The sequence below is a fragment of the Pipistrellus kuhlii genome, unplaced genomic scaffold (assembly GCF_014108245.1).
Source record: "Pipistrellus kuhlii isolate mPipKuh1 unplaced genomic scaffold, mPipKuh1.p scaffold_m20_p_8, whole genome shotgun sequence".
Classification (NCBI taxonomy): domain Eukaryota; kingdom Metazoa; phylum Chordata; class Mammalia; order Chiroptera; family Vespertilionidae; genus Pipistrellus; species Pipistrellus kuhlii.
In genome coordinates this window covers 33,447,735-33,473,246 of record NW_023425584.1, presented here as the reverse complement: position 1 = coordinate 33,473,246, position 25,512 = coordinate 33,447,735, and the positions used below count along the sequence as shown (strand labels likewise).

The following is a 25,512-nucleotide window of genomic DNA, read 5'->3' as shown; positions in this document are numbered from 1 at the left end:
ACAGCTCTTGTTTCCTCCTCTGCCTCTCAGTCTGCCTTCTGGAAAATGGGACTATCTACATTCTAGAAATCACAGCTTCCTCCCCACCCCCTTTCCCTACTCTCAGAAAGTGCTTGGAGAATGTTAGGTCGAGGCTGGGGGGAAGCCCAGAGCCCATGCAAGCACCTGCAAGGTGGATGGTGACAAAGATAGCCTTCCTAGGGCCTTCCTAGACCCCTGGCCCCAGGCAGGAATTCCACACCTCTCATCCCTCCCCCCTCCCCTCACTAAACAGCTGTATAAAAGAAGTACCTATGCCGCTTTTTGGCGCGAACTGCCCTGGCCCACCCTCCAACCAGTGAGCTTCGCCTGGGAGTGGGAGCGCAGATTAAAACCTCCCCCCTTTTTAATAGCCTGGATTCCGTGTTTTGCTTCTGCGTCACAAACCTCTCAGCTGGGACCTTACAGAGAAGGACCAGAGGGACCCAGAGGTGAATGAGGCTGGCTCCTGCATCCCACCCCGTAAGACACGCAGGCCCTGGCGTGGCCGGACACACCCACTTCTGCTCCGCAGCCTCCGTGGGAGGAGGCATCGCAGCAGCTCTCACAGCCACGGCTCCAAGACTTCCTAGGATGCGGAGGCGCAGGGAGAGGGGACCGCAGGCCTCCGGGGCCCTCCGGGAGGCCAGAGAGGGAGGCGGCCCGGCCTTCACCGCCACTGACAGCTCTAGCTCACAGCACACTCCACTTCCACTTCCTCGTTACTTCCCGCAGTTGTCACCTAACTCCGGGAATGGCCGTTCCAAGGTCCAAGTGTGGAAACGGAGGCCCAGCAAAGCTCAGAGAGTGATGCCCAGAGAAAGGGCAGAGGGTTAGGCCCATCCCTCAGGCTGCCTCACTGGCAGGCAGCTATGGAGTCAAAGGGTCCTGGGTTCCGATTCCAGGATTTCGCTTCCCGCACCACCCCAGACGAGCCCTTACCCTGTTTCCCTGGGCCTGCTTCCCTGCTAAGAAGTGGCCGGGGGTACGAACCACGGAACCCACACATTGGTCACACCTGTTTCCGTCCGTCAGCTCCCAGTGTGCCTTGAGCCCCTGCTTTGTGCCTGATGCCCAGCCCAACAGACCCTGCTGCAGGGCAGAGCTCAGGCCTGGCCCGGCTCTTAGCCGAGTCTCCCCCTGGTACACCAGGTGAAGACATGTGTTAGGGCCTGGGAACGAGGCAGAGCTGGGGCCCAGCCAGCCCGCAGTCCTGGCCTGACACTTCCTCCTGCTGGTGGAGGCAGCACCGGAGCCAGTCACTGACCACAGGCCCAGCTCTGCGTCAGGGCTCTCCACCTTCCGCCCACATCATCCCCATCCCCATTCTACAGATGATGAAACGGAGGCCCAGAGAGTTCCGGAGCCCACCCACAGTGATGAGGGAGCTAGGATTTGAACCCAAAAAAGACCATCAGAGCCCAGCTCTTTCTCCTCAAGCTCCGGGGCCCCAGACTCAGCCACGGTGACCTCACCCCCTGGAGCTTCCTGCGTAAGGAGCCCAGGCAGCTTAACTCACTTTCCGAGGGGACCTGCCTCCCTCCCATTCTGGAAAGAGTCCTCCGTGGGTCCAAATGACCCAAGGCCTTGTTGGGGAAGGATGGACGGGAGATCTCGGAGCCCTGGGAGGGGAAACGGAGGCCTGGCGGCCAGGCTGGGACACTCTCCAGAGTTGCCCAACCCAGCGCTCCCACCCAGCTGTCATGGTACCTCCAAAGCTTGCCTGGGTCTCAACGACCCCCCTGGGTCCCTACGCCTGGCAGGAAACCCCACGCCCTGCTTCAGCGAAGCTCCGTGGTCCCTACCTGTGCCCCGAAGGGGCTGCGGAAGCGGCGGGCAGACAGCGGCAGGCACAGGTGGGCGCCTTCTGGGGCCCTCAGTGTGCAGCTCACAGACTTTGGCACCGTCTCCGCCTCCCCTGAGCAATCATTAACCCTGCCAGAGACCGCGCCTCCCGGGATCGGAAGGCTCCTGGGAGGACAGGCCCCAGAGCTCCGTGGATGAGATCCAGGCCACAGGAGGGAGGGCCTGGCAGAGCCCCAGCCCAGAGCACCTGGGAGCCAGGCCCAGCCCTGGGGCAGGCAGGAGTAAGACATCCAGGGCAGCATCCATGGAAGTGGTCCCCTCCCCAACACAAGAGGCCTCAGGGACAGCCCTGTGGAGAAGGTCAGAGAGGGAGAGGTCAGGAGAGGGAACTAGTAAAATAGTGTAATAATCAAACGTGAAGTTTCCGCAGAGGAATGAGGCCAGCCCTGAGCTTGGGTATTGCCGCTGAGGCCCTCAGAGGGTCTGACTGTCCCTGGGGCCTACATCTACCTCTCCCTGCAGCATGATGGCAGATATCCATATCTGCAGCTCGGAGGAAAGAGAGTTACTTATATCACAGGATTCTTACGAGGATAAAACCAGATAACAGAGATGCCATTCCAGGTGCGGGGGCTGGCATGTGGCAGGGAACCCACCAGGACACTGAATCGGTAGCCTTGGCAGATTCTTGCCATAATCCTGAGCGACCCTCCCCTCGTGGGCAGGAGCCACGCCTGCCTCACACTCAGCAGAGACATGTCAGGCAGTTACTATGAGCCAGGCACTGAATTCAGCAGGGAGCTCTGATCGCAGTGGTCCTCAGAGAAGGCTGGAGAAGGTAGCAAGGAGATGCTGTACCAGCCACTGCAGCCTTAAAACAAAGCTGGTGTCTCTTTGGACTCTAAGATTGTTCCTATGCAGCTCATTTTAGTTTAGTTTAATCAAATAAACAATCTTTGTTCCCCAACCTCCCAAATTTAAAACAGATTATCAAATCATCCAGGCATGGACTTCTATGTTCACAGCAGGATTGCTCACAACAGCTAACGTGAGGAAGCAACCCAAGTGTCCAGCAACAGATAAGGCATTAACAAAATGTGGTGTATACAAAAAATGGAATATTATTCAACCTTAAAAAGGCAGGAAATTCTGCCACATACTGCAGCCTGGCTAACCCTGAGGGCATTATGCTAAGTGAACTAAGCCAGTCACAAAAAGGGACTGTTTCGACCTCCTTCTATCCTGTTTCCCCGAAAATAAGACAGTGTCTTATATTAATTTTTTTCTCCCAAAGTTGCGCTAGGTCTTATTTTCAGGGGATGTCTTATCTTTCCATGCGCTAGGTCTTATTTTCGGAGGATGTCTTATTTTTGGGGAAACACAGTAGGAGCTATCTAGAATAGTCAGGTGGCTGCCAGGAACAGAGGGGAGGCCACAGAGAGTCATTGGTTCATGGGCACAGCTTTAGTTTTGCAGGATGAGATGAGTTCTGAAGATGGATGGTGGTGATGCTTGCAGAACAGTGTGAAGGTACTTACTATCACCTCCCTGCACACTTGAAACGGGTACGAGAGTAAATTTTATGCTGCGTATATTTTACACAATAAAAACAAATTTCATAAAATTCTACAAGCTTGCCCAGCTGGCGTGGCTCCGTGGTTGAGCATCAACCTGTGAGCCAGGTCAGGGCACACGCCCAGGCTGCGGGCTCAATCCCCAGCGCGGGGTGTGCAGGAGGCAGCTGATCAATGGTTCTCTCTCATCACTGAAGTTTCTATCTCTCCCTCCCCCTTCCTCTCTGAAATCAATAAAAATTTAAAAAATAAACATAAAATGCTGCAAGCTTCAAAATGTGAAGAAACATGGATGAAAGCAAAACAAGTCGGGGGAGGGGGGAGGGAAATGAGGAGAACCGAGGCCTGAATAGAATTCTCAAAATATTTAAATATTTGCCCTTAAGTTTCCAGTAATTGTCAGAGGTGGGCCATGAATAGAATTCCAAGCTCTCCAACAGGCAGAGTAAAAGAGAAATGTGATCCATTAAGTCCACCCATTAAAAAAAAAAGAAGAAGAAAATGAGAGCAAAAACACACCGGGATCTGGGAGCCGTGGCTCGATTCTGAGCTCTGATGTCTGAGAGGTGTCTTCTCCGTCTCCCAGGAGAGGATGCTGCAGAGGTGGACGGCCCTAGAAATGACTGTTACAACTCAGTTGTTCAGAAATGAGGCTCAGGGATCGGGGCCTGCATTCAGTGGTGGTGGGACAAGTTCCAGAACCGGTAAGCCCCGGTTTCCACAGTCTGTAAACTGTGGGTAATGTATGAAACCTACCTCAGAAGCTGGTGGTGAGGGTGACATGAAGTCACATACCGTATTTAAAATTCCAGACACAGTGCCCAACCCAGAGTAAAGTCCAGGACATTATTAATGTTTGGGTGGATGGGTGGATGGCTGGTGGCCTAACTGGTAGCAGGACCGGCAGGTGACTCCACTCCAGGCTCTGGGTCTGCCTCAGAGCAAGGGAGTCAGCCTGTCACTCTGTCCACTCCCTGCTCCTCTCTTCTCTCCTCCCCAGTGCTGACTACTGGGGCCAACAGCTCTGAGTCATTGCTCTGGCCCCCAGAGGGTGTGTCCCGGCCTGCACAGACCTTTGGACAGCATCTGGATGAGGCAGGTGTGGACAGATGGTGCCCCCCCCCCAATCTAAAGGGTCATCTGTCTGCCTGCCAGATCGCATCAAAGAAGCTCAGGCCCAGGCCCAGGGTCACTGCAGGAAGGGGCGAGGGGATAGCCAGAAAGTGGGGCTAAGAGGCCAGGATGTGGATTTACATAACCTAGGTCCTCATCCCCTCCCCATTACTTACCAACTAGCGGCCTTGGACAAGGCAGCTTATCTCTGTGAGCCTCAGTGTTTTCATCTGTAGAATGGGAGTAACAGTAGAACCCAGCTCAATTAGCAAAGGTTAATCAAAGTAGCCAGGCAAGTAATAAAGGGCCATGCATGAGGAGGCGTTGCAGATGCATATCAGCCTTGCTTTGTAACCACTGTCTTAGGTGTGTGGTTTTTAAAATTTGGAACAAAAACCTTACTTCCTGTCTTTGCTATGTGCACCTGCTATGTGTTCAGCAATTGATGGAGTTGAAATCAAGTCCTCACTTGTCCCTCGCTGCATCACACTGACCAAGCCATTCCTCTCTGAGCCCCACTTCATCAGCAATATGGAGACACCACACACACACACACACACACACACACACACACACGTACACACACTCTCTTTCTCTCTCACACACACACTCATACACACACACTCACACACACACACTCACACACACACACACACACGTACACACTCACACACATGTACACATACACACACACCACACTCACACCCACACCACACTCACACTCTCACACATACACACTCACACACACACACACTCTCACACACACACTCTCACACACACACACACACACTCACACACACACTCACACACGCGTACACATATACACACTCTCACGCCACACACACACACACACACACACACACTCACACACACACAGTGTACAGCTTCAGAGCTACCTGGAGGGCCCACACTGAGGGTGGCTCTTTGCTGTGAATGTGTCCAGCCCCCCTCACCTTCCTAGTCATCCCCCCGTGCTGCACACGGCTTTGTAGAGTACAGAATCCCTTCCCTGCTCTGTTCTAGTCAAGGGACCAGCCCCAGAACAGCCCCTGGTGTCAGCGGCTCACAGCCTCCCACCCTAGAGAGAACTGGGGGATCCAAGAGATCAACTCCTTCCCACCACCCAGGCCCCTGAGCCCCTTTCCAGGGCACATGTTCCCTCTGAAGCACCGCCTCCCAGTGACTGTTCTGCCACAGCTTGCACACTTCCAGGGATGGGAGCTCACCTCCTCTCGTGGCCTCCACTCCATGGCCCCAAGTGGACGTGTTCTATTGAGCTGAGAGCTGCCTTGGCTGCTTCCACTGGGAGCACTAGATCCCACTCCCTCCCTCTGCTCTAGGACAGCCAGCCCCCCACTAGCGCCCTCTCTCAGGCTCTTGCATCACTCCCACCACCACTACAGGCAGGCATTGAGCCAGGCAGACCTGGTTCTCTGTCCAGCTCTGTCCCTTCCTGGCTTGGGCAAGCCACTCTCTATCTCTGAGCCTGTTTCCTCGGAAGGAAAATATGGGGAAGTAAAATAGTCATGTGACTGTGTCCCGTCAGCACATTAGTTGAGCTCCGAGATGAAATGTGCCCTCTGGAGCCCCCTGCCACTTCTGTGTCCATCCAACACACTGCATGTTCACTTTGTGCCAGGCACTGTGCTGGGCGCTGGGCTCTGGTGGGATGGGGGTGGTTTTAGTTTTAGTTATAAGGAGATGCACATCCCTGACACAGGGAGACTGTGTGTGAGAGGAGAGTGACCAGGCCAAGAGGAGGGAAAAGAAAGGCCGGGCAGAGGGAACAGTGTGTCCAAAACCCCATTCTTGAAAGAGCTGGCCCTTGGGAGAAGGGAAGACCAAGGCAGCTGGAACTCGGAAGTCATTTATTCAGAGGATCAGGTTTCAAAAACTACTATACATTCATACAATGGTATACTATTCAGTAATTCTTTTAGACACACCAGTGTTTCACAGTTGTTAGAGAAGGCCCAGGCACTCAAGGGTCTTGGGTTCAATTCCCAATCAAGGGCGTGTACCTGGGTTGTAGATTTAATCCTGCGTGCAGTAGGCAACTAACTGATGTGTCTTTCTCACATTGATGTTACTCTCTCTCTCCCTTCCTCCCCTTTACTCTTTCTAAAAATCAATGGAAAAATAATATCCTCAGGTGAGGATTAACAACAGAAAAAAAAAAGAAAAAGAAAAAAAAAGACACCCCTATGTTCACTGCAGCATTGTTCACGGTAGGCAAGACATGGAAGTAACTTAAGTGTCCATTGGCAGATGAATGGATAAAGAAAATGTGATATATAATGAGGTATTATTCAGCCATAAAAAAGAAGAAAATCCTGTCATTTGTTACACTATGGCTGGACCTGGTGAGCATCATACTAAGTGAAATGAGGCAAACAGAGAAAGACAAGTGTTTCATGATCTCACTTATGTGTGGAATCTTTTAAAAAGTTGAATACATAGAAACAGATTGTAGAATGGTAGTTGCCAGGGGCTAGAGTTGGGGGAAATGGAAATGTTGGTTCAAGGGTACAAACTTTCAGTTGTAAGATGAATAAGTTCCAGGAGTCTAATGTACAGCAACGTTACTAAGTTAACAATATCGTTATATTTGAAAGTTGCTATGAGAGTAGACCTTCAATGTTCTCTCCACCACAACAACAAATGGTAATTATGTAGGTGAACGATGTGTTCACTGGTCTTATTATAGTATCCATTTTGCATTTATACATGTATCAAATCATTATATTGTACAGCTTAAACTTACACAATGTTATATATCAATAAGTCTTGGGGGGGTAGCTAGATAGCCAGTTTTGGCCAGATCCCTGCAGGCCTGATCCAGACAGGAGGGAGCCCGATCCTGTGCGTTGAGTGTTTGTCCCCTGGTGGTCAGTGCATGTTATAGCGACCAGTCAACCGGTCATTTGGTCACTTGGGCATATATATATATATATATATATATATATATATATATTTATTTATTTATATAACTTGCCATTGTGGTTCAGTGGTTAAACATCTACCTATGAACCACAAGGTCACAGTTGGATTCCCAGTCAGAGTACATGCTGGATTTGCAGACTCGATCCCCAGTGGGGGGTGTGCAGGAGGCAGCCAATTGATGATTCTCTTTCATCATTGGTGTTTCTATCTCTCTGTCCTTCTCCCTTCTTCTCTGAAATAAATAAAAACATATCTTAAATAATAATAACAAATTTAAAAAGTGAAAAATAAGCTAGCCTCAAAGGAGCAGGCCTAATAAGCAGAGGGGCCAAGTCCTGGGCTGAGAAATGGGACGGTCAAGGGACAACCTGTGGGAGGGGAGCTGTTCCGGGCCAGAGGGGGGCAAGCTGGAAGTTGTAGTTCTTGCGGGGCATCCATGATGCCCGCGGGGTGGGCCTGAGCAGGTGTCCACCCATCCTCTGATCCAGGCTGGTCTAGTGATGGGCATAGGCTTCCTCTTGTCACTGGAGTCTCCCAGCTTCCTCAAGGTGGCATTATTGCTCCCATTTCGCATATGAGGAAACTGAGGCTAAAAAAAAAAAAATGGCCCAAACGGGAGTCCCTAGATCTGCCTACTCCAGAGTGCTCTTTTTTTTTTTCTTTTGACTCAATTTTTTTTTTTTAAATCAATCTTTATTGTTCAAATTGTTACAAAGGTTCCTCATTTCTTCCCCCCTCCACCAGGTTCCCATCCCACCCTCCGCCCCCTCCCCATCCCCCATTGTCCTTATCCATAGGTGCAGTTTATGTTCAGTCTCTTCCTCCCTCCCTTTCCCGGATAGTAAATCCCTTTTCAGATAGTAAATCAGTTACTTAGCATTTTCTCATATCAATAATACCACCACATGCCCAATGATACATTTCACACAAAAGACATTTCCAAATAGGTCAACCAACCTCATCCAGGCCCCACCCAAGGCACTCACAGATCAACGCCCCAGCCCTATACTAACTCAACACATCCAGATCTAAGCCTTCATCACTTGATTCAGCAGACCCTCAAGTTCCCACAAAAGTTTCCAGCCATGTCTGAGAGGCAGCCGTGGGGCAGGGGCACAGGCGAAGAGCGAGCTGTTTCGGGCCTGGCTGTTCCGGGCCTGGTCTCTGTTACTCTGGTTTGTTCCACAACCAGCTGCTCTGGGTCTGGTCACCGCCGCTCCCGACCTAGTTGCTCTGGACCTGGCTGCTGTTCAGAGTGCTCTTTATATACGGATCGCTACCTCCCCATCCGAGGCTGGGAGAGAGGGACAACCTCTCAGAGAAGCAAAGGCTTTTTGAGCCAAAACCGGTTTGGCTCAGTGGATAGAGCATCGGCCTGCAAACTGAAAGGTCCCAGGCTCGATTCCGGTCAAGGGCATGTACATTGGTTGCGGGCACAACCCCAGTAGGGGGCGTGCCGGAGGCTGTTTCTCTCTCATTGATGTTTCCAACTATCCCTCTCCCTTTCTCTCTGTAAAAAAATCAATAAAATACATATTTTAAAAAAAAAAAAGGCTCTTTGAGCGGCTGCGGAGTCGTATTAACTTTACAGACGAAGCGTCAGGTCAGTCACTAGTCCGAGGTGGCGGACAGTAGCGGAAAGCTGGAACGCCAGACCCCGGACTCCTCCCTTTTGCCGGCCCCCCCCCCCCCCCCCCCCGCCGCCCGGCACCGAGTGGGCGTGGCCTGCCCCCGCCCCGCCCCCTTCCGCCTCCCGCTCCCGCGCCGGGTGTAAACCAGGTGGTTCCATAGGCGCGCGGGCGCGGGGGTGAGGGCTGCGCAGCGGCGTGGGCCCCGCGCGTGCGCGCGCGCGCGCCCAGTGGTGAAGCCCGCGGGTAGTTCCACCGCGCGGGGCCGCAGGGGGGGCCGCGGCGGGCGGCGCTCGTGCCGCAGCCGGACCGGGACCCCGGGCTGCAGCTGGAGCGACGCGCCGCCGGCTGCCCGGTGGGGGTGGAGCCCCGCCTTGGCCCCAGGTAACACCCAACCTGGACCCTGAGCCTCAGCCGCAGGGACAGCGATGAGGACGGAGCGATAGGGGGCGGCATCGGGCTGGCAGAGTAGTGCAAGGACTTGCAGCGAGGCCTCTGCCTGCATCCGCAGGGCCCAAGCTCCCTGTCCCGGGACCCTAAGCCAGAGTCGCTCGCTCAGCGACCCGCCTGCTAGGGTCAAGGGTGCCCCTGGGAACTACAAGTTCCAGCGTGCCCTGCGCCCTGCGCATGCCCCGGCTGGTCCCAACCTTCATCTAGGGCCCAGGAGTCTGCAATCCTTAGCCTTGTCGCTTCCGTTCCCTTTTACTAGCGCTCCTTGTGCCAGCCCCTGGGGAGCCAGAGCGTCCTGGGACCTGCCCTGGAGTGGCCGCGAGTCTGGGGAACAGATCCCTGCACCCCAGTGCCGTCGTTACTGCTTTCATGATGTCGGGGGGGGGGGGGGGGGTCCAGAGAGGGTCTTTGTCCAAGGTCACACGGCTTCCGTTGCCCGAGGGCCACTAAGCCCACGTCGAGCTGATGCTGGAGGTTGGGAAGGCGGTGTGGGCAGGAGGGGGGTGGCGGAAATTTGGTTGGATTCAGTCTCCCAGGATCTGCTGTGCGCCGCAGTCCTGTAGTCCCCGGTTTTCATCTCTGGTTGATGTGGTGATGGCACCTGCTCCCGCCTCTGCAGACCCTGGGGTTTCCAGTGGTGAGAGCTTCAGGGCAGAGGAAATCAGAAAGGAGAGCCCCTCCCAGCATCGCACCCACAAAGCTCCCACACCCAAGCGCAGACCCAGACCTAGAAAGTCAGGCGGGTACCCTCAGGGATGCACACAATGAGAGAGAGCCGCTAATGGCCCTCTAAGGTGTGTACTCTCGCCCCATTTTACGCCTCGTCAAACTGAGCCTCGTAGAGGTGGTGACTTCCTCAAGGTCATAGAGCTAATAGGCAACGCTTAGGGTCCAAGCCCACACAGGCTGGCTTCAGAGGTTCTGGGTTTAATGCCTCCTCAGAAGCCTCTGAACAACGCTATTGGCACATACGAAGTGCCCAGTGAATGTCCTCTGTCACTAGTGTTACCGATGTTCTGATTTTACAAGTGAGAGACTGCGAGGCAGAGAGAGGCCAGGTAAGTGACCCACGGTTTCAAAGGTGGGGCAAGAGTGCTGCAGACTCGAGCCCCAAACCTGGCGACACTTTTACAGACACCCCACCCTCCCCCCATCTGCACAAAGGTGCTTCTTTTTCAGGTGAGTCAAAGTTTGGGTTCAGATGTGAGGTGTATTCAGACCTGCCCTGAGCTGGCTCTACCAGACTGTGCTGTGTGTCCCTGGATGGTTCCTTAATCTCTCTGTTCTGCCTAGAAGACTACTATGCCTGCCTCTTTGGAGGATTTGAGGGTCCTTAGGAGAAAGGAGTGGGGTACTTCCTGACCCTGAGGGGGGGGGGGCGGTGGTGGCAGCCAGCTATTCGGGCTCTTGGATAGGACAGTGGAGCAGGAACAGATGACCCTGCCTTCTTCCTGCCCACATAGAATCCCTCCCATCTGCAGAGGCGGCTTGGGAGTGGGATGTAGCACCCAGGGTTTTGCACTTGAAGCTATCAGAATTTGAATCCCTCTGCCACATACTCACCCTGTGATCTGGAGCCACCCACTAGTCTCTGATCTTCCAAGGTCTCTCCTGCCCTAGGACATCTGCGCTTTTATTAAACAGCCCTTGGGAAACCCTGTGTTGGCATTTAAGTGGCATGAAGCATACTTAAAGTGAGATTAGAATGTGATCCCAGATTTTCCCCTTGATAGTTGTATGATGGTAGGTGAGTCATATTCCTTCTCCCCCGAGTTTCCTCACCTATAAAATGGAGTGAATGCTGGTGCCTAGCTCTTAGGTCATTGGAAAAAACCAGTGAGCCAATGGCCAGAACTGGACTTGCCCAGACTATGCAGGAGACCCTTGAGCCCAAATTTCTCCACAGAAGATCATGGCAGATGCCTGGGCAAGGGTGAGCCACCCCCACCTATGGTTTCAAGAACCCACGGGGCCATACTTCCGGGATCTGTGGCAAGGGAGTTATTTCCTAAGCCACCTTCTTCATCTGTATGACGAAAGTAGCAGAACTGGCAAGTATATGGGGTGGGTTGATGAGAATGAGAGATTCAAAAGGTGTATGGCCACATCCCCACCATGGGGTTCCAAAGCATAAGATGTGTCAGTGAACCTGAGAAGGGATTTCATAGGAGAATCCAGATTTCTGGCTTCTCTGGAAAATCTGGTAAAATTGAGCCTCTTCCCCACTAGCTCCAGAGTGATTCTGCATAAACTCAGGAAAGTTTTTCAAGTTACAGGGGAACATGTTATTGGCCTGTGGCCCTGGGGAAAACACGGGGTGAAAATCAGACCCAGAGCCCCTTCCTTGGACCTTCACACCCCAGTGTGGGCGAGGGAAGGGGGAGTCCCCAGAAGATAGCTTTCTGCTGTCCTGACACAATGTGATGACAGTTGTGCTGTGTATTGAGGAAGTCAGAGCATTCTGTTATCTGTGATGGAGTTTGGCTTTTTAATACCATCTGTAGTAATACATCATGAACTTGATCTCCTGTGCCTAGAGACCCGCAGACAGTACCATCTTCAGTCGTTGTTTTTGCTGGCTGTGCATCCACATGCTAAACAACACTGAGAAACATGTCTGTTCCCCAAACTTCTGGATTTTTCCATTGGATACCTTTCCTAAAGGGGTTTCTGACTCTAAGAGATCAGAAGTTTTTATGGCTTTAAAAGTCTAAAAACATATTCTTTAACAGTAATTTTCTTTAGACTTTTCTGTCGGTTATACTGAATAGGGTTTTTTTTTTTAAAGAGCAAATGTAACCTTGGCCAGTGTCACTCAGTTGATTGGGTGACATCCCATGCAACCTTTCGGTGCATGGGGCAAGTTGCTGTCTCAATCCCCAGTAGGAGGTGTGCAGAAGGTAGCTGATTGATGTTTTGCTCTCACATCAATGTTTCTCTCCCTCTCCCTTCCTCTCTCAAAAAATAAATTTTTTTAAAAATCTTTTAAAAAGTAAAAGAGCACATGTACAAAAGAATAAGTAAGTCTATCTTCCTGACCCAGTGGTCTCTTCCAGTTCTCCCTGAGGACAGTTGTCAATTTCCTATACATCCTTCCAGAAATATTATGCAGATATTGTATATATCTAATATTAAAATATAAATATTATTATACTCTGTTCAGCATCTTGCTTTCAACTTTTATCTTTGAATTTAGTATTATGAAGTATACCAAGGAAGCATAGGGAATTGCACCACCCCCAACTCTGCCCCCCATCCCACAGCCCACCACACATTATGATTTTGTCCTGGCATCTCTTAGGGCTTTTTTGGAGGTAGCCCTATGTCAGTGGAGCACCATACAGGGGAATCAGTTATTGATTATATACATCATTCTTTTTTTGTTTTGTGGTTTTTACCTTTTTTTTCTCTCTTCATACACCATTATTGGGCCTGTTCCCAGTTCTTGGATATTAAGGGTCTTACTGATTTTCCCCCCTTAAATAATCAATATGGAGGTAATATTCCACTTTGTATGTCTGCCTGGGGGAGGCATCCAAACAAAGGGAAAAGCTTGGCTTTGGCTTGGTTTCAAATACCTGCTCAGCCACACTTCCCTGGCTGTGTGACCTGGGGTCAGTACACCCCACTTTACCCATCTGTAAAATGGGCAGGTTGTAGTAATCCCTCTGTCTCATAGCTATTGTAGCTTCTGGGAGTGCAGTCGAAAACTGAAGACTTCGTGGGACTTAGTTTCCCAATGCCCCTAGGCAAGAAGCAACTAGAGCGCCCGGGACTGCCGCTGGAGCTTCAAATTGTTACCCGCCCCTTTCCCTGACCGCGCTGGGGGCGGGGCGGTTAAAATGTCTGTGACGTCAGCGGGTGCGGGACCAATCACCCTGAAAGTCAGGCGCTAATTATTTACATGGATTGCCGGCTATTGGTCCGTTAGGCAAATACAGGACCCCCCCCCCCAGCTTTTTAAAGCCGCCGCGTAGTTTTAAAAGATGCAGGGAAGCCAGACCATGATGTCATCGCAGCGCAGTAGCTCTTAGGGGTGACGTCATATCTGGGGAGGTTGATGGCCCGGGACTGTAGGGCCTTCCTAACCCCTTGGACTGACCCGAGAGGACGCCTCAGCCTGGTCGAAGATCGGCCCCATTACAACTCAGTGCCCCAGATGTCGCCCTGTCTCCGAGGAGGGAGTCGTGACAGTAAGTCTGGGCCGTGCTTCTGTCGGCGGGACCCATTTTTCCAAACCGGGAACCAGCCTCAGGAGCGCGGCTGGCTCTCGAGTTTGCATAGCAAGTTCACATTACAGCTGATTGGCCTTGCCCATCCCGGAGTGTCTGCAGCTCTTTAGCCAGGCGGCCCCGCCCCTTGCCTGCGACAGCTGCGGTCCCTTTAAGTGCGGAGGTGAGAGCGAGAAGAGTATTTTTTTTCTTTTCATCTATCAAGATGGCGGGCACTGGTCACGTGTCTGGCTGCGGCGAGTGACGGCCTCTCGGCCCGGGGCGGGGCCGCCTCAGGCCGCGGCCGGCTACTGTTCGCTCGGACCCGCCTCCCGGCGCGCCCCCGCGAGGCCCCCGCCCGCCGCGCGCGCGCCCCCGCCGCCGCTCCGAATGTTGTGAATCAAATGCGGGGTTTGTTACATTCCGCCGGCGCCGCGGCCAGTTCTTAAAGGGCCAGCCGCCGCCCGGGCAGCTGCGCAGACCTGCCCGCGTCCTGCGCCGCCTCCCGCCGCCGGAGGGCCTGGGCCGAGGGAGGCTGGGCGCGCGTGGGCCTCGCGAGGCGGACGCCAGCGGACGGACAACAAAGCGAGAGGCCCCGGAAGGAGCCGGACTGCTCCGGGCCCCGGGGGTGGGGAGGGGAGCACATTGTTCCGCAGGGCGGGGGCTCTTAAAGGGTCCGGGCAGACCCCCCCACCCCACCCCATCACCGCTCCCTCCCTGGCCCAGCTCGGCCGCCCCAGATCGGGAACAAAGGAATCAACGTGTGTCTAGGAGGCTGAAGGTGAGTTTCCGCGTCCCTGGACACTGCTGCCCCTCCCTCGGGACGACCGGGGGCGGTGAGACCGCTGGCTCCGCAGGGGTTAATCGCGGGCGGTCCGGAGGGGGGCGGCGAGACCTCTCAGATCAGAGACACCCCCCTCCCAGGGAGCCCCAATGCCTGGACGAGGCTCCCGGCTCCGGAGCCTGAGCGCTGCGGTTGGAGAGGAAGGAGCCGCCCCCTCCCCCTGCCGCACCGCCACTTCCTTTGTTGTTGCTTTTGTCTCACGCGGAGCACATGGTCCGGGATCCTCGACTCTTAAAGTCACAGCGCTCTCGCTCAGGCGCTGCAGTCTGGCCTCCCGCCCCCCCTTGTTCCTCCGAGCGCGGCACAAAGGACTGAGATGGGGGCAAGGGAGTCTCCTCTCCTGTCCACACCTTGACATCCCTTTCCTGGGAAGATTCCCCTCATCCCGCAGCGCGTACCTGGTCCATGTAGAGGAGCGGCCTGCCTCTAAGGGACACTGGTGTCCTACCCCACTGCTGTGACCACTTAGATTCTTGCCTCTTGTGGCCTCCGGCTTCATTTGGGCACGCTGGGGAGGAGAGATTGCCATCTCCGTTTCACAGTTGTGGCCACTGAGACTCACAGAAGCGAAGAGATTTCCTTGAGCAAGGTCACCCTAGGAGTCCGGGCTGGCCCAGCAAGGACTGACTCCTGGTTCCAAGTCTGGCTTTCCTGGCCTGCCTGTTTTGGGGGTGAGGGAGAGAAAGGAGGGGGGCTTCTCATCTCGCTTAGTTAACTCATGTTTTCAGGCCCACTTTGTTTAATCTGCAAAACAGCAGCTGGACCCCAGTGACTGGACCTAGAAGGGACTCCCTAGACCCAGATGGGGGTAGCTGCTGGGGCATGGGAAGTAGGGGGTGGACATGGGTGCAAGGTGGGGTACCTGGTTCCAGGCAAGATGGCGTGCAGGGATGGGGCCCTCCAGATCCATGTGCACAGATCTCCCTGAGAGGACAGCACAGAGGAGTGTGGAAAGGCAGAGCACTTTGCGTGGCCACCCTTGCTGCTGACCTTGAGCAAGTTGCTAGTTCTCTCGCTTCTCTTTCGGGCAAGTAACAGGCCCCTTCAAGAAAGCTCTCCTGATCTGTAGGGCCTGGAATAGAGCGTTGGGGTTAGGCGGGTTTTAGGATTACTGATGCTACTGAGTCAGGGATTGGAGGAATCTGGGCCCAGGAGCTCAACCGTGACCAAATTTGTCTCTTTCTGGCTTTTTAGCTTAGAGCAAGTTACTTCCTTTCTTTGGGTCTGTTTCTTCAGTTGTGAAGTGGGTGTGTCCCCTCTTTGCTGCCTCGGTTCCTGGTAGGACTTTGGGAATCAGGGGCCCCTCGATTGTCAGCAGGGGTATACCCTAGGGAGGCATACTTCCCAGCAACCACCTGCAGAGCTTGAAGTGGCCCCTGATTTCTGCTTGGAGGGTGGAGCGGAGCGGAGGTCAGCCCCTTATTGTCTAACTAGAGGCCCAGTGCCTGGATTTGTGCGCTGGTGGGGTCCCTCAGCCTGGCCTGTGCGCTCTCGCAATCTGGGACCCCTCAGAGGACGTTGGACTGCTGAACCGCGCAGGCAGTGTGACATCCCCCCGAGGGATGTAGTGGTGTGCAGTAGTGCACAAATCGGTAGGCTGTGGGGGAGGAGTCCTGAGCTGGGGCCAGGTGCCTCGCTGCTAATGCTCATCCCGCCACTCAGTGAGTAAGCTCACTGAGCAGAGGCTCCGACTATGGGAGTGCACTGACCACCAGGGGTAGCTTCTGCATTGAGCATCTGCCCCCTGGTGGTCAGTGTGTGTCAGAGCAACTGGTGGTAACGGTCACTTGGGCAGAGAGAGAGAGAGAGAGAGAGAGAGAGATTGATTGCTCACACCTAAGCTTTACAAACCACTCTTACAAGGGCCTGTGAGCAGCACTTGCCAGTCCACTGGAGGAGGTCATTAAGCTGTACCCACTTTACAGATGAAGCTGAGGTTCAGAGAGGGGAAGTGATATGCTCAAGACCCCGGCCGGAAGTCAGGGTGTCATGTGTCCACAGTTAGAGCCCCTTCTGTCTGCTGTTCTGGGTTCTCGGCTCATTGCTACTTCCCTTCCCTGAGAAGTGGGTGTCTGAGGGGCTGGCCACAGAACAGATTCGCACGGGCCTGGGCCTCTGAGCCTTGACGCTGCCCAGACTTCAGCAAACAGCCTCCCACAAGAGTAACCGTTGAGCCGAAACTGGTTTGACTCAGTGGCTAGAGCGTCGGCCTGCGGACTGAAAGGTCCCAGGTTCGATTCCGGTCAAGGGCATGTACCTTGGTTGTGGGCACATCTCCAGTAGGGAGTGTGCAAGAGGCAGCTGATCTATGATTCTCTCTCATCGGTGTTTCTAACACTCTATCCCTCTCTTCCTCTCTGTGAAAAATTAATAAAATACATTTTTTTTAAAATAAAAAAGAGTAACCGTTGAGGCCATTGCCTGGGCCGTGTCCCATTGCCCTTCCAGCTCCAGCTGACTGGCCTTGGACCTCAGCTCTTTGAGCTTCACTGCCCCTCCTTCTGAGGGTTGCTGTAAGGACTGATCAAGATGGCACATGGGAGTATTATAGTTATTGTTGATGTTCTTTATCAGGGGGCTGGGTTCCCAGAGTCTCTGAAGTCAGTCAGAGCAGAGGTTCCCAAACCTACCTGTGCTGGAGAAACTGCTGGAGAATTTGGTAAAAAACAAACAAACAAACAAACAAACAAAAAACAACAACTAGGTGCCCTTGTTCCCCAGCCCCGTAAGGATCTGACCCAGGAGGTCCCAGGCCTGTTCCCATTATTTGGAGGTTCCCCCGAAGCTCTCTGGGCCTTTGCTGGCCAGGCTGGACTGTCAGCAGGAACCGGGGAGGCGGTGTACGTATACCCATGCGTGAGGATGTGTACTTGACCCACACCAGCGATCACAAACCCAGTCACCTGTGTGGGCAGGAGGGAGTGTTCCTGGGGTGACTCATGCTCCAAGAAAGAAGGGGCCAAGCATCAACGAAGGACCAGTGGAGCCGGATTTTCTGGCCCTGACCATCCAAAGGCCAGAATCCTGTGTAGCCTCCCAATTTTGGATTGTTGGCCCTAACTTCAGGGCTGCAGACCGGCCTTGGCCCTGTGTGGTCGAGTCCCCGGTGTTATTATTTCCAACGAGGCCGGGCGGGAGCAGGAGGCGTGAATCAGCCTCGTCCTGGCTGTGGCCTTGGCGGGACGCTGTCCTGGCAGCTGGAGAAGGGCCTTTCTTGCAGGTTCATTTGGAGAGTCAGGGCTGCAAAGACCTCACAAAAGAAATGTTTTTGCCACTGCTGGCAGGAAGGAACAGGTGCTGAGGGGACAGTACACTGCTTCCTGGCAGTGTCAGCAGAGAGGCATCAAGGATTCGGAGGGAGTTTTGTCAAATGGAGGAGGGGTGGTGGGGACCTGTGGCAGGAACCCGACAGGTTTCAAAGCTTTCCCTGCGGGGGCCGCACCCGACCTCTGGAGTTAGTGAGGGGTCCCCCTAACTGGCCCCACCCCGACCCCTGGAGTTAGTGAGGGGTCCCCCTAACTGGCCCCACCCCGACCTCTGGAGTTAGTGAGGGGTCCCCCTAACTGGCCCCACCCCGACCTCTGGAGTTAGTGAGGGGTCCCCCTAACTGGGCCTCACCCCGACCTCTGGAGTTAGTGAGGGGTCCCCCTAACGGCCTCACCCCGACCTCTGGAGTTAGTGAGGGGTCCCCCTAACGGCCTCACCCCGACCTCTGGAGTTAGTGAGGGGTCCCCCTAACGGCCTCACCCCGACCTCTGGAGTTAGTGAGGGGTCCCCCTAACGGCCTCACCCCGACCTCTGGAGTTAGTGAGGGGTCCCCCTAACGGCCTCACCCCGACCTCTGGAGTTAGTGAGGGGTCCCCCTAACTGGGCCTCACCCCGACCTCTGGAGTTAGTGAGGGGTCCCCCTAACGGCCTCACCCGACCTCTGGAGTTAGTGAGGGGTCCCCCTAACGGCCCCACCCCGACCTCTGGAGTTAGTGAGGGGTCCCCCTAACGGCCTCACCCCGACCCCTGGAGTAACGAGTGGTCCCCCTAACGGCCTCACCCCGACCTCTGGAGTTAGTGAGGGGTCCCCCTAACTGGGCCTCACCCGGACCTCTGGAGTTAGTGAGGGGTCCCCCTAACGGCCGCACCCCGACCTCTGGAGTTAGTGAGGGGTCCCCCTAACTGGGCCGCACCCCGACCTCTGGAGTTAGTGAGGGGTCCCCCTAACTGGGCCCACCCCGACCTCTGGAGTTAGTGAGGGGTCCCCCTAACTGGGCCGCACCCCGACCTCTGGAGTTAGTGAGGGGTCCCCCTAACGGCCGCACCCCGACCTCTGGAGTTAGTGAGGGGTCCCCCTAACGGCCTCACCCCGACCTCTGGAGTTAGTGAGGGGTCCCCCTAACGGCCGCACCCCGACCTCTGGAGTTAGTGAGGGGTCCCCCTAACGGCCTCACCCCGACCTCTGGAGTTAGTGAGGGGTCCCCCTAACGGCCTCACCCTGACCCCCGGTTCCCAGGGAAGGAGCAGACCTGCCACACCCCATTCCTGCACAACTTCCTCCCTTAGGTCCTGGCTTCCTCTTTCCTTCTCCCAGCAAGCCCCACCTCCCACCTGGAGGCCGTGTGAGGCCCCAGCGCTGCATGCCAGGCCTACCTGGCCAAGCACGGTGGCTGGCCTCTCAGCCCCTCCTAGGGTGCCCGTGGGCTGGACCCTCCCACAGGTGGCAGGGTGCAGTGAGGGGTTGGGGTCAGCCCACCTCCCCTTTGACACTGGGGCAAGTCCCTTCCTCTCTCAGCCTCAGTTTCCTCTTCCGTAAAATGGAGCAAATAATACCTTCTTTGAAGAAGTCACACATGGGTAGGCGCTGTGGGAACGGGTTATGGAAAGAAACAGAGGGACGGCCAGGTCTGTGCGTAGGTAGAGATCCCGGCGGGAGAAGGAAGGGAGGTGGCCTGGTAGGACCGTGTCACCTGGGGGCAGACTGGGAGCCCCGAGGGCAGGATCTGGCTCAGAACCTCTTACCTGGCAGTCGTGGGAGGAAAACTGGGCCCCACGCCTGGTTGGAATCCCCCCTGAGCCAACTAGATGGGAGGGAGGAAGCTGAGCCGCCCAGGAACCCTGCCTGCCTGGAGACCAGCACTATAGACCCCCCACGGGAGGGAGCCCTACGCTAAGGAGCCTTATGGGGAGCCACCTGCCCCAGGAGACTGAGACCCCTGCAGCCCCGAGGGAGCCCGGGCTCGTTTTGCAGAGCAGATTGAGGCCTGGGATCCTTGCAAGCCAAGCCGGGCCCCGTCTCTCAGCTCTTGAGGCGCAATGCCAGGAAGAGGGCTAGAGTCCCTGTGCATGGGGAGCACGGGGTGGGGGTGGGCATTGGTGGCCCCAGAATTTGATTTTAGTCTCCCGGGCCCTAAATGAAACAAGTGGCTGGATTTCTCTGTGCTTCAGTTTCTCTGTCTTTTTGACTCCTAGGGTTGCGAGCCCGGGCCCAGCCTCCCCACCCCTCTGCCACCCCTGATGCGACCATGGGCTCTGGCGGTGACTAGGTGGCCGCCCTCCGCCCCTGTGGGTCAGCGGCGATTGTCTGCGGGACCCGGCAGCACCCCAGCCCAGCTCCGGGGAAGGTAGGAAGGAACCTCCCGGTCCCGCAGTCCCCGGAGCTCCCGGCGCTGGGGCCGTCGGCGTGGGCCGGGCACGGGGCCAGGGGTGGCGGGGCACGGGCCCTGAGCTCTCCTCCTTCCCCCGTGGGTAGTGACCTTGGCTCCTCGCCATGCCCTGTGAATGAGTGTCCCCTCAGTCCTACCCGGGCCTCCTCTCTGTGGTGCAGCCCTGGCCGTGAGGGCCGCCTGCCTGCCCAGGATGAGCGCTTACCCTCCCAGCAGCCTCCGCCCCGACCGTCACACCTCCTTGTAGAGGAGCGTCGAGCCTCGGCTCCTGCCGGCGGGAGCCCCCGGATGCTGCACCCAGCCTCCCAGCAGAGCCCGTTCATGGTTGATCTCCACGAGCAGGTAGGCAGAACACCCCTGTCCGACCCCGGCCTCTGCAAGCCCGTCTGTGAGACAGAGTGACGGAGCCCGGATTTCCCCTTGCTTAACCCCTTGCATGTTGAGGGAGCCATCGTTAGCCCTGCTTTATGGGCTGTCATTGAGGCCCAGAGGAGGGAAGGGCCCGGCCGGGACCACACAGCGGTGAGGGGTGGAGCTGGAAGCTCCTCCAGGCTCCCGGGCTCTCTGCCCTTTGGACTGGGGGCTGGGGCAGCCAGGTCTGCACTAGGTGGGCCCAGCTAGCGAACAGGGAGTGGCCCGGCAGGACTGTCTGACCCGGGGCAGCACCTTCCGGCCAGGCTTCCTCCCTTCAGCCCCCGCGTTTCTCTCCACCCACAGGTGCACCAGGGGCCTGTCCCTCTGTCCTACACGGTCACCACCGTGACGACCCAAGGCTTCCCCTTGCCTTCAGGCCAGCACATCCCTGGCTGCAGTGCCCAACAGCTCCCAGCATGCTCCGTGATGTTCAGTGGGCAGCACTACCCACTTTGCTGCCTCCCGCCCCCGGTGAGTGAGGGCCCCCACCCCCCACCCCCACCCCCCACCAAAAGGCCCGTGGCAGGACCACCGAGCTTAGGACACCCAGGCAGGCTGTCAGGGCGCCTCCCTGGCTCCAGACCACCACCCTGCACCCCAGTGCCTGCCAGTGGGAGCCCCCAGATGCTATACCCGGCCTCTCAACAGAGCCCGTGTGGGGTGGTAACTGGGGGCCTTCGGAGTGTAGTGTCCTGCCTGGGTGGCCTCGGCCAGGGACGGGCAGTCAGTCCAGAGGGCTTCGGGGGGACCTGCCGCTGTAGGGGGTGGCCCCCGGCCCTCGCCACAAGCACAGGCCGCCCCAGAAGCACGTTTTCCAGCTCCTGCCCCCTCTCTCGGCAGTTGATCCAGGCGTGCACCATGCAGCAGCTCCCTGTGCCCTATCAGGCCTACCCCCACCTCATCTCCAGTGACCACTACATCCTGCACCCCCCGCCGCCCGCCCCACACCCCCAGCCCGCTCACATGGCGCCTCTGGGCCAGTTCATATCGCTGCAGACCCAGCACCCGCGGATGGTGAGTCTGGGCGACGGGGCCGCTGCTGGAGGAGGTGGCACGGGGCAGGGGTTTCCCTGTCACTGACCGCAGCTGACCCACCTGCCTCTTCTAGCCCCTGCAGCGGCTGGACAACGACGTGGACCTTCGGGGGGATCAGTACCCCCTGGCGAGCTTCACCTACTCCACCTCTGCCCCAGGCCCGGCCCTGTCCCCGTCCGTGCCCCTCCACTACCTGCCCCACGACCCCCTGCACCAAGAGCTGTCCTTTGGTGTGGTGAGTGGCACCCCCGGCCCCCTCCCTACCACCTCTCCCCACCCCCCTCCCCCAGGCTCTGGGGCGATGGGAGCCAGGCACACTGGTGACCTGACGCCCTCCCACAGCCCTATTCCCACATGATGCCACGGAGAGTGAGCACCCAGAGATACCGCCTGCAGCAGCCGCTGCCCCCACCACCGCCACCACCACCACCCCCGCCGCCGTATTATCCCAGCTTCCTGCCCTACTTCCTGTAAGTACCTGCCCCTCTGCCCCAGAGCCGTGGTGCTCCTCTCGGGGGCCTCCTGTGGTTAGACAAACACAGCTGTGGGGGCCTGGGGCCTCTCAGGCTATCTGCACCCTCAGCAGACCGCACACACACACACACACACACACACACACACACCAGCTGGGCTTGCCTCCCCTACAGCATCCGGGGCAAACACGGGGGCCCCAGTGCCTGCTGCCCTTGACCCTGGCCCCCTGCACCTGTCTCCCCTAGCTCAATGCTGCCAATGTCGCCCACAGCAGTGGGGCCCACCATCAGCCTGGATCTCGATGTGGATGACGTGGAGCTGGAGAACTATGAGGTCCCGTGGAGCCCTGTCCTGGGAGGTGGGGGCTTGGGGGCCCCCGGCCCAGGCCCCTGCTGACCCCGCCCCCTGCCCGTCTGCAGGCCCTCCTGAGCCTGGCGGAGCGGCTGGGGGACGCCAAGCCGCGAGGCCTCGCCAAGGCGGACATCGAGCAGCTTCCCGCCTACCGCTTCAACCCCGACAGCCATCAGTCGGAGCAGACGCTGTGAGTGCAGCGCCCGGTCCTGCCCTCGGGGCACAGCTGGGCTGCCAGGGAACCCTTTGGGGGGCTGAGGGGCGGGGGGGGGGGCTCGTGCTCTGCCACAAGCCTGCCCTCAGCCACCGCATGGAAGCGACATCCTGCGCCCTCCTCCCAGGTGTGTCGTCTGCTTCAGCGACTTCGAGGCGCGGCAGCTGCTCCGAGTCCTGCCCTGCAACCACGAGTTCCACACCAAGTGCGTGGACAAGTGGCTCAAGGTGACGCGGCCCGGGGTTCCTCGTGTGGGGAGGGAGGAGGCTGGGCGTGGGGCTTCCCTCCTCCTCCTCCTCCTCCTCCTCCTCCTCCTCCTCCTCCTCCTCCTCGTCACCCAGACACGCTGGCCTAGTCAGGGGCTGCCTTCCCGCCATGCAGCAGGACAGACGGGTGGGGCGGGGACGGGTGCGAGTGGGGACTGAAGCGCCAGCCGTTCCTCCCCTCAGGCCAACCGGACGTGTCCCATTTGCCGGGCCGATGCCTCCGAGGTGCCCAGGGAAGTCGAGTGAGGCCCACAGCTGCCCATGAGGACCCTGCCCGAAGCTCTGGAAACTCAGGGGGGGAGGGGAGGATGGGGAGGTAGGGCCCGGGCCTGTCCCACTGTTCCCACCTGTACATCCAGCGCTGGTGCCAGGGTCAGGCCCACGAGCAGCCCCTGCAATAAGCCCCTGCGTTTGCCAAGCTCCAAAGACTCCATCCCCAGTCTGCCTGCCAGTCCGCCCACCACGGAGCTGCCTGAGTGCCCCAATCGGCCTCCCTCCCGCTGGGCCTCGGTTCCATCAGCATGGGACCCCGGGGTCTCCCCCCCATTGTGGCCGGTGGAGATCCTTGGCCCCGATGGGCAAAGGGGTCACAGTCCTGGGACTCTTGGTCTCTTGCACTGAAATAGCGTGCCCTCTTCCCAGGCGGCTCTGACAGCCATGGACAGACGGTGGCATACGGCCATTTCCTGAAACCCAGGCCTGGGTCTGACCCCAGTCGGACTCGGGCAGCCTGCTGAAAGGGGTGGGTCTGGCTCCCCGAGGACCCTCCCCCCAGGCACAACATTCCAGCCACACGCCCAGGCTGGAGGGCCTCAGAGCCAGCCAGCCTCCTGCGCGGGGGGCACAGGCCCTGAGCCTGGGCAGCACATATCCTGAGGGGCGTGGGCTGTGCCGAGGAGAGGGACCCAGGTCCTGGCCGCCACCGCTCCCTGGCAATGACGGGGTCCAGACCCATGCCCGATTTCCCCTCGCTGTCATTCTGCATGAACGTGAAGAGTAGCAGTCTTTCTTTATTCATTTGGCCCAAAATCGCGTGTAGGATTTTGGGATGTGGATTTTTAGACAGTTTGTTTTCTTTTGGTTAAATGGGGGTGGGTATTAGGGACCAACCAGGACTGAGTGCCCAGGGGGCAGGGAACCGTCCAGTGGTGCCGCCCGGTCCACATGCATGCGGGCGGCTGGGGGTCTGTGCTCAGCTGATAACTGCCATGCACTGTACTGCACACGTCCCCAGAGCCTACTGCTTTTCAGGGCATTTCTCCCTCTCCAGCCAGCGCCTGACTCCCACCCGCCTGGGCCAGTCTCCTCCAAGGAAGCCCCAGGAGGACTGGGACCAGGGCGGGCGTGGGCCTCACCTCCAGGGGCCCCCTCCCACCCTGAGCCTGCCCTCCGAGGCCTGGAGGAGGCCCCCGCAGGGTCTGGCTGAGCTTCCCTCCCTCTCCTTCCCGGCCCCTTCCCTGTCCCGCCCCCCCAGCTGAGGTTGCTGCCCAGAACGAACTGCGTGTGGGGCCGGCACATCCTAGCAGGCGGCCCCTGGCGCCTGCTGCCTCAGGGATGCTCCAACCACCCTCGTTCTCCGGCCGCGGCCCCGGCTCCCGCCTCCCCGGCTGCCATGGGGCCCCATCAGCCTGGCCCCACCCCGTGGGGAACCCAAAGTCTTACTGTATATAACGCCAGGTGATCTTTCTATATTTATAGCAGCGTCCAAACCCCTCGTATTTTACACAGACAACCATCCTCTTCCAGCCCCTCCCTTCCCCGCTCCAAAAAGGTTTTCAAAACCCTCCGGGTCCTGGGCAGGCAGAACAGGCTCTCGGGTGGTAGAGGCTGCCACGGTGGTCCCAACGAGCAGCTGTTGACGGGGGTGGGAGGAGAAACGACGTTTAAAAAAAAAAAAATCATTTAAGAGAAGATTTATAAAACAATTATTTAGGATGTTTGTGATTTGCTGACCTTGCTCTAGATGCCATGTTACCAATGATTTCCTGTGGTGGGGGCTTGTTAATGTTTACTCTTATTTACCAACTTCTGGCCTAGGCATGGCAGTGGGCAGCATCCCCCAGCCTGGCTGGGCCCAGCACCTGTGTTCTGTGTTAGAAGGGTTTTATATATATATGTATGTAACTACAATATACATATATATACACACACATATAAATATATGTAATTTGGGGGGCCTGTTCCTTGCACATTTTACAGTTACCTCATTTTCCCCATGTATGTATTTGAGAAAATGCTAATATATAGAGAGAAAAAAATGGTTCTTAAAGCTTAAATGTGTGGTTTTTTCCATTCCATTGGATTCACATTGGTTTGTAGCATTTAACATAACTAGTATGTTGTATTATATATATGTGTATACTGATTGAAATTTTTAACAGATTTGTACTTTTTTTAAAATGAAAGTTGCTAGTTCTGCTTGACCAAGTAGTGCAATCATTATTTTTTTTAATATTGTTGCTGATTTCAGAGGGATATTCACTAATAAATGTATGATGTATATCAAGTACTGCCCAA

General features: G+C 56.5%; 2 protein-coding genes across 7 annotated transcripts in view; one reads left to right on the top strand and one right to left on the bottom strand.

Moving 5' to 3' along the window:
• CDHR2 (cadherin related family member 2) overlaps positions 1–1,976 on the bottom strand; it is a 30,762-nt gene extending 28,786 nt beyond the window's left edge. For both annotated transcript variants that reach the window (XM_036424067.2, XM_045576425.1), the window contains exon 1: positions 1,824–1,976. The gene's annotated coding sequence lies outside the window, so the exon portion shown is untranslated. The remainder of the gene's footprint in view (positions 1–1,823) is intronic.
• A 7,301-nt stretch (positions 1,977–9,277) lies between these two features.
• Positions 9,278–25,512, top strand: RNF44 (ring finger protein 44). Of its 5 annotated transcripts, none has more exons than XM_045576364.1 (11): positions 9,278–9,466; positions 20,048–20,199; positions 20,373–20,583; positions 20,959–21,126; positions 21,496–21,669; positions 21,764–21,925; positions 22,033–22,160; positions 22,410–22,497; positions 22,584–22,705; positions 22,857–22,956; positions 23,179–25,512. In XM_045576364.1, the coding sequence occupies exons 2-11, from the start codon at positions 20,093–20,095 to the stop codon at positions 23,239–23,241; spliced, it is 1,323 nt and encodes a 440-aa protein (XP_045432320.1). In that variant the 5' UTR covers positions 9,278–9,466; positions 20,048–20,092; the 3' UTR covers positions 23,242–25,512. The 5 variants fall into 5 exon arrangements, with proteins under 5 accessions (XP_045432320.1, XP_045432322.1, XP_045432321.1 ...); XM_045576366.1 differs by having other exon boundaries at positions 9,280–9,466; positions 20,403–20,583; XM_045576365.1 differs by lacking the exon at positions 9,278–9,466 and adding an exon at positions 13,519–13,725.

Bases quoted from the DNA above. Each gene is read 5' to 3' on its own strand.
- RNF44 (XM_045576364.1), top strand. From the start codon at position 20,093: ATGCGACCATGGGCTCTGGCGGTGACTAGGTGGCCGCCCTCCGCCCCT. The intron at 21,127-21,495 runs GTGAGTGAGGGC...CTCTCTCGGCAG, and splicing joins TTTGCTGCCTCCCGCCCCCG to TTGATCCAGGCGTGCACCAT. The intron at 22,498-22,583 runs GTCCCGTGGAGC...GCCCGTCTGCAG, and splicing joins TGGAGCTGGAGAACTATGAG to GCCCTCCTGAGCCTGGCGGA.